Source organism: Anabrus simplex, chromosome 1 (assembly GCF_040414725.1).
Source record: "Anabrus simplex isolate iqAnaSimp1 chromosome 1, ASM4041472v1, whole genome shotgun sequence".
Classification (NCBI taxonomy): Eukaryota; Metazoa; Arthropoda; class Insecta; order Orthoptera; family Tettigoniidae; genus Anabrus; species Anabrus simplex.
In genome coordinates this window covers 1,142,406,928-1,142,422,636 of record NC_090265.1, presented here as the reverse complement: position 1 = coordinate 1,142,422,636, position 15,709 = coordinate 1,142,406,928, and the positions used below count along the sequence as shown (strand labels likewise).

The 15,709-nt window shown below is 37.2% G+C and overlaps 1 protein-coding gene across 7 annotated transcripts in view; it reads left to right on the top strand.

Annotated features, from left to right (window-relative positions):
- Positions 1–15,709, top strand: part of raw — a 248,647-nt gene that overhangs the window by 224,868 nt on the left and 8,070 nt on the right. For all 7 annotated transcript variants that reach the window (XM_067137398.2, XM_067137394.2, XM_067137392.2 and 4 more), the window contains one exon: positions 10,346–10,429. In XM_067137398.2, the coding sequence (XP_066993499.1) occupies positions 10,346–10,429 (84 nt within the window). The remainder of the gene's footprint in view (positions 1–10,345; positions 10,430–15,709) is intronic.

Here is a 15,709-nt window from a genome sequence, read left to right as displayed (position 1 = left end):
CCTTAAACTCAGTTACTGGAACTTCAGCTCTCATGCCACCGCCAGTATCTTCATTCCCTAACCTCGTAAGTTATTGGATAAACCTGACAGTCTTAGGTTACAGCTAGACAGGCATTTTTAAACATAACCATTTTCCGTTGAATAGTATAAGAAATAAGCACGTAGTGGTGTGAAATAAGACGGGGCTAGATACTATGGAAGTTATCGTGTAGTATCGAAGTACAAAGTCATCCTCAAGGTCACAACACAGGCAAATGAATTGCAGCCCTCAGTCTTCCCGTAAAGGATGAAAGTTCTAGTGTCTACACATATGTTCAGTAATATAGTCTACAAGTGTCTGAGTCGATCACCAGTTATTGTATGTTGTTTCTGTAAACATCATAATCTGACAAATAACGATGAAATAATCTGCCTTGATGTTATACATTCATTTGGTCATTACTTTTCAAAACACTTAATTTTTTCCAAACTGGAAAACTGTCTACTCCAAAGCCCTACAACAAATGCAGATACGTTAAAAATGCGTTGTGTAGCCAGTATGTTCAGAAACCTGTGTTATTTAACATGTGAATAAGTTAAATGCTTTATTTAATGTAAGTTCTAGCCACATGAACAGAATAAAATGAAAAATTGTTGCATTTAATAATGCCTGTCTAGCTGTAACCTTAAAATTTTCTTAATCTTACCACCAGTATCCTAAATTACTCTAAACAAACTTTTTCACAGCTTGTACATTATTAGTATGTTTCGCCTTTTGAAAATACTATCAATTGTAGGTTTATTTCTATCTCTTTTTCCTTTATTTAACTGAAGTGACAAATGCATTCTCCTTTCCACACAACTCTCCGTTACTGGATTAGTGACCAAACCTCAATGCATTAACACAGTGACACAAATCCGAGCAACAATAAATCACAAGCCATAAATTGAGAACAATCTTCAAAGTTAGAGAAATTTTGGTTTATTTGTGATTTTGAGCTCAGCTGCAGTGCACATGACAACTCCATTCAGCCACAAGAAGGCACTATAGTTGAGAAATGATGCAAGTTAAATAGACCTTCACAAAAACGAGTCTTTGAATGTTAGATTGCATGTATTGGGGCAGTACCTTAAGGTCATGGCTGCTTCCTTCCCACTCCTAGGCCTTTCCCATCCCATCATCGCCACAAGACTTATCTGTGTCAGTGCAAGGTAAAGCAAATTGTGGGGGGGGGGAAAGAGGCTACTTTCTTTACAATCCTTATCCCTGTTAATTACACACATGCTATACTCTGTGTGAAATGGGAAGCATTTTGGCCTCGAGATTTTACTCAAAATTGTCTAATCACGGCACTGAATTGTAGTCACATTATCCTACCTGATCAATGCGTTGCACTCTAGGGAAAATATTACTTGCACTAGGCCAAAATAATTTTGCTTCATATAAATGACCTTTACTGAAACAGTTTCCCATTTGAAATGAACTATAGTACAGACAGTGCACACACAAGTTATCATTCTTCAAATGTAACTATTGACTAAAATTTAACAAGTTCCTACATGAAGCAGTAAGAATATGAGTGACAGCTAACAAAGAAATACATACATACATACATACATACATACATTATCATGATAGACTGTTATGCCTTTCAGCGTTCAGTCTGCAAGCCTCTGTGAATTTACTGAACGTTGCCACAATCCTCTGTTTTCAACTAGTGCTCTGGCCTCATTTAGTTCTATACCTCTTATCTTTAAATCGTTATAAACTGAGTCTAACCATCGTCATCTTGGTCTACCTCTACTTGTCTTACCCTCCATAATAGTCCATTATTCTCCTAGGTAACCTATCCTCCTCCATTCACCTCACATGACCCCACCACCGAAGCCGGTTTATGCGTACAGCTTCATCCATTGAGTTCATTCCTAAATTAGCCTTTATCTCCTCATTCCAAGTACCCTCCTGCCATTGTTCCCACCTGTTTGTACCAGCAATCATTCTCGCTACTTTCATGTCTGTTACTTCTAACCTATGAATAAGATATCCTGAGTCCAACCAGCTTTCGCTCCCATAAAGCAAAGTTGGTCTGAAAACAGACCAATATAAAGATAGTTTCGTCTGGGAGCTGACTTCCTTCTTACAGAATACTGTTGATCGCAACTGCGAGCTCACTGCATTAGCTTTACTACCCCTAGATTCAATCTCACTTATTATATTACCATCCTGGGAGAACGCACAACCTAAATACTTGAAATTATTGACCTGTTCTAGCTCTGTATCACCAATCTGACATTCAGTTCTGTTGAAGTTCTTACCTACTGACATCAATTTAGTTTTCAAAAGGCTAATTTTCATACCATACTCATTGCACCTATTTTCAAGTTCCAAGATATTAGACTGCAGGCTTTCGGCACAATCTGCCATTAAGACCAAGTCGTCAGCATAGACCAGACTGCTTACTACATTTCCACCTAACTGAATTCCTCCCTGCCATTTTATACCTTTCAGCAGATGATCCATGTAAACTACGAACAGCAAAGGTGAAAGATTACGGCCTTGTCTAACCCCTGTAAGTACCCTGAACCAAGAACTCATTCTACAATCAATTCTCACTGAAGCCCAATTGTCAACAATTAGCTAGTTAATATTCTACACTTTATGATCTTGTGAATTCTGCTTATTAGGATCATTAGTGCTAACTATTGTTTTAAGGGGAAGTATAACTAAGCAACTATCCATTATTCTTCTTTCTTGTCTTCAGTCCTAAAACTGGTCTATTGCTATGAAATTTATCCAGACGGTATGATTGTTGGCAGCTTTCTTCATTGTGAGATAATTATTTGTGCCTGTGTCCTCCATGATCTGTTTTATGTTTTCCTTGCCCATCATCCTGGTTTATTTTTAGTATTGTAGCACTCTGCTATAATTTTTATGTCAGCAAAATGTACAATAACAGTATTGGAAAGGAACAAACAAGTGTCAAATCAGGTCATACTATATATACTTAAAAATGTAGTAAACTGATATGACCAGATCTTTAGGTTCCAAGATTTGTAGACATATGCATTGTTTAACTGAGTTAATCAGTAATTATTGAATGTTGTTTCTGTTCAAGTCTCGGTCTAACATACATCAATGAAACCATCTCCAATTATAAGTGGGATCAATATTTACTGCTCAACTTAAAAGGATCTATGCTGTCATTTCTGGAGAATGCTTACAGTACTTTGTCATGAATTTGCCACTAAGAACACCTCTTGCATTGAAAAAAATTTGCAATTTGTAAAGCCCCAAGAAAAATGTAAATTCTTCATACATATAACATACACTTGTGAGCAACTGAATTACAGATACCTGGCTAGTAGTGTGTAGCATCCCCTTTCATCTTCATGACCGCAGTGATGTGGTGTGGCATAGACTCCAAAAGACACCAGAAGCATTGGGGAACCATACTGATCCATGATCACTGCGCACCCTCCTATAATACACAAAGAGCAGTGTCCAGGGCAATCGTGTCCCTACCTACCTGCCTACCTATCTACCTACCTACCTATATACTCTGGATCAGTCAAAACTGGCTAGAAACTGCCAGGAGCTGAATCCGGGCCTCTTAGACTAGAGAAACAAAGTGTAAAAGGCATGGCCCCAAAGCAGAGAGACAATAACATAGACCCGAGGTCAATTAAAACGAATAAGGTTTATTAACATAAGCTTGGCAAGAAAAGATAAAGATATAGGCATAGAACAAGCAAAATGGAGAAACACAGGGAGTCGAATAATCACATAGTTTGTGAAGATAATATCAATCACAATCAAGTCGTTTGACTCATCAAAGTGGATCTCATGAAATTTTACACTGTCGCAATAGAGGTATGATGAACAGTGATACAATTATATTTAATCATTACCAGACAGTGGTAATTAAAATGTGATCCAAAGTATTTCTCTCTTAGGAACCAGATATCATAAAGAGGTGAAAGTAGCAGCTTTCTCACAAGAAGATATTATCACGACTCCCCAGATAGTCCAGGATTTCTTATTTTAAAGAGGAAACATCGCTTCCAACAATCTCCATAGAGGTGGTTTCCTATTTTCACACCAGGCAAATGCTGGGACTGTACATTAACACCACAGCCGCTTCCCTCCCACTCCTAGCCATTTCCTATCCCATCGTCGCCATAAGACCTATCTGTATCGGTGCGACGTAAAGCCAATTGTAAAAAAAAAAAAAAAAAAAAAAAAAAAAAAAAAAAAAAAGAAGAAAATCTCCATAGACATATCCCCACAAATCAAAAACGCCAGTGAAGCAATGCTGGCAGAAAAGAAAACCAGTATGGAACACAAGGAAGTTAAAAGGAGTTGCCATAGTTACAGAAACAAATAAACATGCATCAAATGAAACAAGTAAAATGAGAGTAAAATCTCAAAATAAGCATGTAAATTGGCTGAGCAAGCCAGAAACAATAGCAAGATAAAATAATAATGATAAAAGCAAATATGCATAAGATACTGAAATATAACACATGTCTGACAACCATACTACACACACACACACAGACCAAATATGCAAAGCAGAATGAATAAATAATATAATATCAACACATGTTGCGATAAGAATCTTAACAGCATGTCAAGAATCAGTCGATGGCTCATGAGCTTGATATGAGAGTATAGATCAGATATTTGGGTCGCTGCAAATAGGCCTGGCTCACCCAGTTGACACCATAACGAAAATAACTTACATGCTGCATGACATGCATTCATATCGCACATCAAGGCGAACATGAATCGTACAGTATCAGCGTTAAAACCATATTATAGAACAGAACCTCAAGTCAGATGTTGAAGCTGAAGAGAAATAACAGGTCTCTAATAAAAAACCACAACAAACTCGTCACACACACGAAACAATCAGATCAGTGCTACCTTTTGCTCAATATAAGAACGATAACATAATACGCAGACGTGAAGAAAAAGGAAGGACACAAAGTAAGTCTGCAGCAAATAAATAAATAAATAAATAAATAAATAAATAAAAGAATATTACACAGAACAGGGATCTCTCAGTAAACAAAACCAGCATAACTAGGGCAAGTCAAGGAAAAATAAATAGGATAAATACCTGGACATTGAAGAAATTATATGCATTGATTCTAAGTAATCATATTCATTGACTCTGAACTGAGAAAGCCATATAAGGCAAAGTATGAATCTTTTTTGAAATACCATTTATATGAGATGATGATGATGATAATTTTGTGTGGCCATTTCTAGCCGAGTGCAGCCTTTGTAAGGCAGGCCCTCTGAGGGTGGGTGGCATCTGCCATGTGTAGGTAACTATGTGTTATTGTGGTGAAGGATAGTGTTGTGTGGTGCGAGAGTTGCAGGGATGTTGGGGACAGCACAAACATCCAGCCCCCGGGCCAATGGAATAAACCAATAAAGGTTCAAATCCCCAACCCGGCCAGGAATCGAACCCGGGACCCTCTGAACCGAAGGCCAATACTCTGACCATTCAGCCAACAAGTTGGACATTTATATGAGATGAAAATTATCTCCATTTTTATCCAAGCCATTATTGTCCCCAGATCAGAGATCACATGAATCAAAAATTAGCTAGAAAGAAATGATTTGGCAATCCTCCGTTTCATGAGGTGGCATCTGTCTAATCGGGATGAACTACACGTCAAGTTAGGCATGGAGAATACTAACCAGTCACAACTGACTCATCGTAAAGAATGAGATATCAGTAAAGTAAGATATGAAGGTAATGAGGTGCGGCACATCCCTCTCAATAGCATCCCAGATGTGCTCAATGGAACTGAGATCGGAACTCCTCGTGGGCCAGGCAAGCATCGTCGCATCCATGGAGTGCTCATGAAACTAGGCAGTCAACAGTTCGGGAGCGATGGGCTAGAGCATTGTCTTGCTGTAGGTATAGGTTGCCTGTAGTGTGCTGGAGGCGAACAAATGGGTGAACATTATCTGCCAGCAGGTTGCTGAGAAATGTTCGCCAGTCAGGGATGTTGTCAGATGTACCAGGGATCCTATTTCACCCTTATGAACAGTCCCCATACAAGGATACCACCATCACCGGCCTAAACTGTAACCTGGTAGCAAGAGAGATCCATTTCCTCATGTTGATGATGACGCACTTATACCCGGCCTTCGATGTCTACCAATTGGTACCTCAAATCCCAGGTAACCTTTTCCTGTGTTTCAATTGTCCAAGTACAGTGTTCATTTGCCCAAGTCAGTCGTGTTTGTGACTGGTGTTAAGCAGTAGTACTCTCGTGGGATGCTTGCTTCTGTACCCCGTGGCAAGGAGATGGTATTAATTATTAGACTGATAAATCAGAACGAGAATACTCCTGGAGATCAAAAACACGCCGGAAACCTCCAATGAAAAGTAAAGAAAATTATGTAGGGAGACCTCGTGTTCCTAAACCAAAATTACATCTCTAGCACATGAAGATAATCATCCTCCAATATTTAGAGGACCTTTGACTACTTGAACCAGGTCGTAAGACAGAGTGCAACATATCACGACACAAATAGGAACATTAGCGTCTGTGCTAATTCTGAAACTAATTCCCAGGCCTATCGCAACTCTAATACCTCCGTAATCAAACAGGTCTCGGATAAACATGAATTAAATGAAATATATTATTGAAGATCCTCACACCCTATCTCAGTATCTCAAATCACATATTCGCGATGACTCCTACTCTATAATCCTATCTAGCATTATCACGGCAAGATGTCTGTAAATGATTCGGCTTTTATCGCGAATTTCATGTAAGCTGGGACAATCCTACCTTACGCTTGAAGTTAACGTTTTAAGACACAAACATCTGATAATCCTAACTTGTGATCAAATTTCTAATTTCTTGAGGATTCAAATAAAACCAATTATTGGCTCATTTAAAATTTAAATTAATTCAATCACTATTTGTTCATTTATTTATTTATTTATCGTTGGCAGTACATATCACAAATAATTTTAATATTGGATACAGTATATTGCATTATTTACAATTTGACATCGAAGTTGTTAAAGTCTATCACAGTTTACTTCCATAAAGTCATTGAAATTGCCTTTATATGAATGTGATGGACACCCTTGCATGATATGCTGGAACACTGTAACTGCACTCTGGTGAGGAAACTTATCCCCACTTGTGGAGATCAGCACATCTGCCATGGTTTGACCTAATCCCATTTAGGGTTGACCATTTTTTCTGGAGCAGATGGAAACCACTTACGTTGCTATGGTGTTTATAATGCTTTGGCAATGTCTTGGAACCTCTTCCACCAATTCTTTCTTCCAGGTTTGCAGGAGGTTGGAATTATTACCCATCAGATGTCTCGCTGTCCTGATGGGTGGGTTCCACGAATGTAATCTTCTGGCTTCAGCAGCAGTGATTTCCTGATGTATTGGTAGATGGTCGTTGGCACTTATCTTCTTAAACTCCTGAACTAAGGCATGTTTACATTTGAGTTCTGCTGGTAGAATATGACTCAGTGCCGGTAGTCAGAATGTAGGCATTGATTTGACTGTGCCAGTCACAGTTCTCATTGCCTGATCCAATTGAGTATCAACAAGTTTAGTATAGCTGCTGTTTATCCACACTGGAGAGCAATACTCAGTTGGTGAGAAGACCAGACTGAGGGTGGTTGTGCGTAGAATGTCAGCTGAGGAGCCCCATGTGGTGCCACACAGCTTCTGAAGTATGTTATTTCTAGAATTCAGTTTTTCTGCAGTTTTCTTCAGCTGTTTCTTGAACGACAAAATTATGTCTAAAATGATCCCCAAATAGTTGGATTAATTCTTGTAGTTCAAACGATTGTTACCAAAGTACATTCGAATTCATCAATAGCTAGCTTTTTGCATTGGTGGAAACATGTCATTGTAGTTTTACTTGGAGACAGTTGTTGCTCACGTCCATAGTTTAACCCTAAGATGTGTTCCCTGGGTGGTGCTAAGTGAGAACATTTTTTCTAGCAGCCAGACAATCCTCGTGATCTCGTGGCCAATTTATATATCACTATCATGATGGAATTCACTGTTCTATGATGAATAAATAACGCTCACATTAAACTATACCTGATGAATTCAAACACACAATAATTTATACCCCTAATTGTTCTTCCATCTAGTCTCAAACTGAGATCCTGTCTTTCATACCATCAGTTACCCATTGAACAGTTCCGTAAAGACACTATACACACATATCTAGCAAGCATGCAACTTGACACAATTTATAAAAGCACTGACATCAAGAAATGAACTGAAATGTTCCCTTTTAAAATCCATCGATGCAGTACTCTTAACCCACAATATATGCAAATCACCATTGGACAGGTACCTATTTACATTAACACTATCAATCTATAGATATACTAAAGCAAAAATAAATTGAAGAGTTACAATTTCATGTTCGATTTAATTAATAGCAAATTACTGAAAATTACTGAATTAGGACAAACTTGATTCCCTTTACTTTACTTTTATGCAAATCAACTCCTGTTAATAAAAATAAAATGGTAATAAAGTAAAATTTAACTTTAAAAGAATAACCCACTCTACCTATTTACTATGCATAAGTAACCGACAACCCAAAGTAGTATTTACAATATCTACATTGCTTACTACTACTACTGCTACTGGACAGTGTTACGCATCAACCGGCTAAGCGCTGATTTAAAAAAAATGAGATTTTGATGCCATCTGTTGCATAGGACATAGGACAATGAACTACGTGTATACAAGATTTTGGTGCCATTTCTTTAATAATAGCCTTAATAATGTAGAAAAACGTAAGCACCATTGTCCGAATCAAAGAATTTATTTCGCAAGAAACGGTTATGAGCACAGATCTTTGCAAATGCCAGGCTTAGTTGTGCATTTTTCTTTCTCACAGTACATCTTCAATTCTGTATTCAGTTCATTAACACTGAAAATAATAGAAGTCATCCAACCTTTTTTTATTCCATCTCCAATGAATCCCCAGCCTGCTCTTGTCACAACCTTGTAATGCCCTAGGATTTTGAGAGTGGTAGATGAGAAGGGGTTTTAATTTGCAATCTCATGCAGCATTTCCTTCAAAAACAAGGATGAATCAGTCCTTGGCAGCTGTAAATCCTGGTGCTGATTTTTCTTCAATAGAAATGAACGTGCAGCTAGGCACGCATTTCCAAAATAAGCCCGTTTCATAAAGGTTGAAAACCTGCTTCGCATTATAACCCTTTTCTGTCACAATTTCTTTAAAACTCTTTTTAAATTCCTCTGCTCCAACTTCATCTGCTGCAGCAGCCTCTCGTGTCATTTTAATGTTGTGAAAGCCAGAACGATGCTTGAAGCAATCAAACGAACCTTAGCTCACCAAGAAAGTGTTGGATCGTCCTCTTCTTTCGTTAACTCTGCATACAAGCTATTGGCTTTAGCTTTGGCATTGTCATGAATAGTTCTCACAGTGGATTCACTAAGTCCCAAAGCACGCTGAAAATACAAACACCCAGTCCCCGATCACAGATTGGTCTGAAACAGGTGGCTATTTTTAAGCATTTATACCAGTGTTTCTCTTTCTTAACAGTAAAATAAAGGACCTGATAGGTCTAATTAATCAGAATTATTATTATTTCTGAGTAATTTTAATTATTTGAATTATCTCCTGTCCAATATTCCCGTTTTGGCTAAGTGTAGTGACGCAAGATGACGGTGGCCGCATGCTTCCGGCTTCAGAATCCTGCTGCTCATTGCCAGTCTGTATCTATATGTCTGTGTTGTGACATGTATTCGAATTGTTTTCTTTGTTTTTCAAACAGTTTAGAAAAATATTGGGAAATCATTTCACTCTGGTGGTTCTGCATGTTATGTATGATATTGATGGAAAGAGAAAGGATGTGAGGTGTGGTTTAGTATAAAGAAAACCATGTTCTGCAGTAAATTGTTTTAGGTCTGAGTCTAACTTTGTAACATATCTCAAGTAGTTTTTTGTTTAAATCTATTGCTGCCTTCAGGGACATGGCTGAAAGATATTTTGCTCCATACTATTCCTTAATTTTTCTTCGTTCTAATCAATTTATTAACAATAGGGAAGCAGCTGTTGTTGTTCCAGGCCACTAGTTTATTTCTAATTCTGTTTGTTGTTCATGTGCAGACTTCTTCAGTAGAAGTTTTCTGTTGAAATAATCATTTTGCTACTGTGTGTTTTTCATTTGTGATATTTTCCTGGGGAAGTATTCCTTTTAATCATATAACTGAGTTGCTCATCATCTTAGCCTAATATTTATTGTCTGATGTGAAGAGGAATCATGAAAGTGAATACTTAAGTTTCTAATTGAGGTCTCGTATATTTGCAGGCAGCTCACTACATTGGCATGAATTGTAATGTGGTGTTATGTGTGCAGCAGTTACCTGATGACTGTGTTTTGGGCGATGAGAAGGTAAGTAGGTGTAATTTACATGTATTTCTATAGTTCTGTGCGGTCAGATTAATAAATCACAATGAATGTGTTGTAATAATAGCAAAAATTTGAAAAATAGTTTAGGAAATATCTAAATACACTGGATTCTTCTTATCTTGGTTGTGTACAAAGTTGGCTGTTAGAATAGAGGTTATTAACAGCATAAGTTTTTAGTTTCTAGTGTAATAAGATATATAAATCAGCAAGCAATATATTAAATTAACTTTCTTCCTTCCTTTCTCTCGTTTTGGACAATTAGAAAGAGACATGAAATTCAAAAAGATATTATGGTTTTAAGAGAGAATTCCATTAAATTTGCTCATATTACTATCGTGGTATGTAGGCTGGCATTGGGTTTGGGAGAGTTATTGGGTGGTATAAACAGCCTTTACAATGGAATATTAAAAAAAATACTAAAATAGAATTAGATGAAGCTCATATCATCAGATTAAGAAATTAAACCTTAATTAGGTGATTTTGCCACTTATGTAATAAGGACAATCTGCTACTGTAAATGCAAGGAAAGGAATGCAAGGCCTTCTCAAGAAAGTGAGATTTCCTTTTGCTGGTGCAGATAAGGAGCGAGTATTAATCCTGAACTCTGGACCAGAAAAAGGAGAGATGGGTAGATCAGCTAAACAATGTAGATACATTGAATCTAGTTCATTAGAAGAAAATTGCTATTGAGCCAGAAGATAACAAATTGATATCACATACTGTATTTACTCTCATATGATTCCCCCCCGCCTTTCAATGAAAGAAAGTAAATGAAAATTGTAAATATTTGCATATAAGCTGCGTTTAAGAAGAACAAGGATTTTTTTTTTTTTTTTTTTTTTTTTTAAGGAGAGGGGGGTTAATTATGGGGTTGAATAACCTGTAAAACAAGAGATGCTTCACCATTCCTTTCAACTGAAAGCTGTCTCTTTTGCAGAAATACAAGGTGTGTAAGTTAACAGCCAGAGAATTTGATGCGCAACCTAACATGATCAGATCTTGGTGCAACCGAAAGAGAAACTGAAAAATGCATGGTCTTTCTGTGGTGCCAAAAAAAAAGTAAATATCCTGCAATCAGTACTGAAGTGCTGGAGTAAACAATTTAAAAAGATGGGTTTTCTGCAGCGCATGATATGATTCAACTAAAAGTATTGGAAGCAGCAAAACCATTAACACATTGGAGACAGCCATATTTGAATGTGCTACCCTCCAGAAATCGCAGGATATTTAATGGTTTTGAAATATTTTCAATGCTAGGGTAAGCCATGACTATTACAACTTTTGGAATATTTAGAAAGATCACACTTTCTTGTACATAAAAATGAGTTGTAATTGTTAGAATAGTGCAGCAGTTTTTAAATATAAATTTATGAAGATAATTAAAATGAAAAAAAATCAGACGCAGCTATGGATGCCAGTTTGGTTAATATTTCGAAATCTAATATTGTGGACACATCTACTGAAACACTCTAATACAGATTCTAATCTAACTGGTGAATTGGCAGCAGTATCGTTGTTTACGACCAGTAATTTGCCTTTCCATTGTTCGTTGTTTGATGAGGGGGTTGTATCGAGTTGCTGCAGGTTGTCATCTGTACACGGGAAACGCCTACATTTTTCACACCAATTCGAAATTAACTAGCTATCAAAATTTTGTTGCATGAAGCGCCAGAATCATCACGTTTAGTTAATGTGTAATTGTTATCCTCATTTTCAGAACTCGTGTCTTCCATAAGAACATCCATTATGGATTCATTGTCGAAATTTCGTACACTTAAATTAGACATGCTAACTATTCGAAAAAATTACACAAACAAGCCTGCCTCTCGAACACACACTCTTCCAGTCCGCATGTACCATATGTAGTTTCCCGCCCATTTCAGAACTGATAGTCAACGATGACGCAACCCCAGGTTATGTAGGAAGGTGGCCGTGTTACCAATGCCTTGAAAGAAGAGCTCTCGACTTATGCTCATAACTAGTATATTTTATGCTTATAGAAGCATTCAACAGTATCCTACTGAAGTCACAGATTGCTGAAACGGCAGCTACGATTTTGTAGCTACATTGAAAAATGTGCCCATAGATTCTTCGAGCTCCATCAGCAGCAATGAAATAGCGCGCCCGTAGTTTCTACGAGCTGCGTCTCACAATGTGTTAAATCTCAAGTCAGCCGCAATAGATGCACTTCTTTTTCCAATTTTTATGACAAAAATCTAGGGAGCATCTTTTATGCGAGAAGCAGCAGTCGCCATAACATGAATACCTAGTTATATAGCAAACCAATAGAGACTACAAATGATGTATGGATGGGCTTGCTACTAATTAATCTACGATCGTTAACTTGCACAATCTGTGTAACTTGCATAATGAAAAAAAAAGGCAGACAGTGAACTGTAACTTAAAATCAGAAATGGAAATAAAATACTGCAGTAATTATTGTTAAAACAAAACATTACTAAGCCACTGTGCAAGTTTGTCAGTTCAATATTTTGACTTCTTATCCATTGGAAAAACACTGTCTATCAACACAACTGAAGGTGGCAGACATTATAGCAATGCTGGGTTATTACTAGTTGAATGTAATTTGCTAAAAAGAATTTCTTGTGATTAGAGTCTTTCATGAAATGTTCAAAAACTTCAATTTGAACATGACTCCTTCGTTTCCCATCATCACCAGTAATTACTGTACACACTCTAAAAATACTGTACCCTGTCATCCCCTTCAAACATATGCTATGAAAATAATTGCTGTCCTTCGCAAAATGTGATTACCATATTTACTTGCATATTAGAACCCCCCTGGCATTTCAGGACAAGGTAAAATTTAAAGCTCTCATATGATTCCCTATCCCCACTCCAATATAATTTGTCAAGAACAAGGATTCCATTAAGTAGCAGAATCTTTCAGAGCACTACACTAACAGCGCAGAATTTTATTTTGAATTTTAATAAATTGATGACGACACTGCCTTCCTTTTGGTAGTGATGTGCTTTTGCAATAGCCTGCTGCTAGGTGAAGATCTAATTTGTTTGTGTAAATTATGGGGTTGAATAATACCCACACAAAAAAAAAACCAACAAAAAAAACAGTAGTTTTACCACAGCTTTCAAATTAAAAACTGTCTATTTTGCAGAAAAACAAGGTGTGAAGCCATTAGCCAAAGAATGTAACACTCAACCTAACATGACCAGATTTTGCTGCAACCCTAGAGAAGAAACTGAAAGAGGCAAATAAAAATGCATTGTTTTTTTTTCTTCATATTACCAAAAAAGGTAAATATTCTGATGTCAGTACTTAAGTGCTACAGTATGTTTTAACTTGGTTGTCAAGTAATAGGTTCGCCATAACTCTTGATACGATTCAACAAAGTGCATTGAAAGTGGGAAAAACATTGAATCTCAGTCCGCAAATAAACACACTTTTCTTTTCCAATGTTTATAACAAAAATCTAGTCTCTTTTACGAGAGGAAGGATTTATAGTGAAGAAATTAACATATTAAAAGAAGTACCATCTCGAATGTGAAATAATCTATGGTATAAATAGCGAAATAGCAAACCAGTAGCAGCTATAAACTGTGTATTGATCGTCTCTCTACAAAATGAGTCTATGATCGATCAGTTGATCGACAATGGACATCAGCTGTGTAGTTACAGTATACAGCATACTGCAGCTTAAAAATGGTAAAACTAAACATTACTAATTTGCTGTGCAAGTTGGAATATTTTGCCTTACTCCTATCCATTGCAAAAGAAATATTTATCAACAGAACTGACTACCAGTACTGCAGGTGTTCTAACAACACTGGGTTATTTTCTTTATGTTAAAATGAAATGAAAAATGAAAATGCACAGCCTGTTTCCAGTCGTTCGACCGGATCAAGAAAGGAATGAATGAAGCCCCCGTCTAGCAGAGAGTATTGGAATTGTGCCAGCTGCCGAAGCCTGTCCTACTCTTCTGGGGCAATGATTGATTGACAGATGAAATGAAATGATATTGGAAAGTGTTGCTGGAATTAAAAATGACAGGGAAAAACCTGGAGTACCTGGGGAAAAACTTGTCCCACCTCCACTTTGTCCAGCACAAATCTCACATGGCATGACCAGGATTTGAACCAAGGAACCTAGCGGTGAGAGGCCAACACGCTCCCGCCTGAGCCACAGAGGCACATATGTTAAAATGAATCTGTCACAATTAAGAGTTTTTCATGCACTGTTGTTTAAAAACTTGAATTTGAACACGACAACTCTGCCCTTCATTTCTAGTCATCATCAATAGTTACTCCACAACTCTAAAAAGACTGCACACTGTTATCCCCTTTACATACATGCTAAAGAATAAATTGCTGTGCTTCGTAGCAATCGTACGGTATTGTGTATTCAGCTCAACTGGGTGTGCAGCCATTGATCTCAGTTCACTAGTTTTATAGCATACAGCAATCCATCCATTTTTAAGATTTTTAGATATTTCCTATGAAGACTGAAAATAAACTGTGTCCGCTGGTTAAGGAAATTTTTTCCAAAATTTTAAGGGGAAGATTGGAGTCCATCAATTATGCAGTGGCATCCATTACACTGTACATAGTTATAAAAGTCTTTTGTGTTTACGATTTACTGTTATGTAGGCCTAAGAATCGTATGTTCAAAATACAGAGTGGGAGGTCCTCACATATTGGACCCCCTTACATTTCGCAGCTGTAAAAATAGGGGGGGATGGGTTTTAATGTGTGAGTAAATATGGTATGTAGAAATGAAAATTTTTAGCACAGTGTTGGACGTATAAAGATAACTAATCAATGGATAGCTCCATTTTTATGGATCTAGCTTGTTTGGAGATAGCCAATTAGTGTATATTGTAATAAAATGTATTTGTCTAAACACAGAAGCACATTAAATACCAGACACCCTTTCTTCTGAAGTCTTCTCCACCAATACCTGTAAGTTTAGTATTCACATCATTTCCACCTAATTAGGAAACTGAATAAAAGTAGTACATTGGGCCGGCACTCACTGAACATGCGAGGTGCCCATTTCCAATTTGGTGCTTTTCAAGATATCTTCAAAGTTACCATTTTTGAGTTATTGGGGGACTCTGCCAAATCAGATTGATTGCTTGGAAGGTCTTTCAGACCCTTTTCTGACCATTGTAGTTCCACTCTAAAAGTACTACTGAATACATTAAATTGTTTGCTATTTGTTGCTCTCTAAATACACGTACTTTATTTGGCAACATGTTCTGAGAAAAGTTAGAGGGAGCAAAG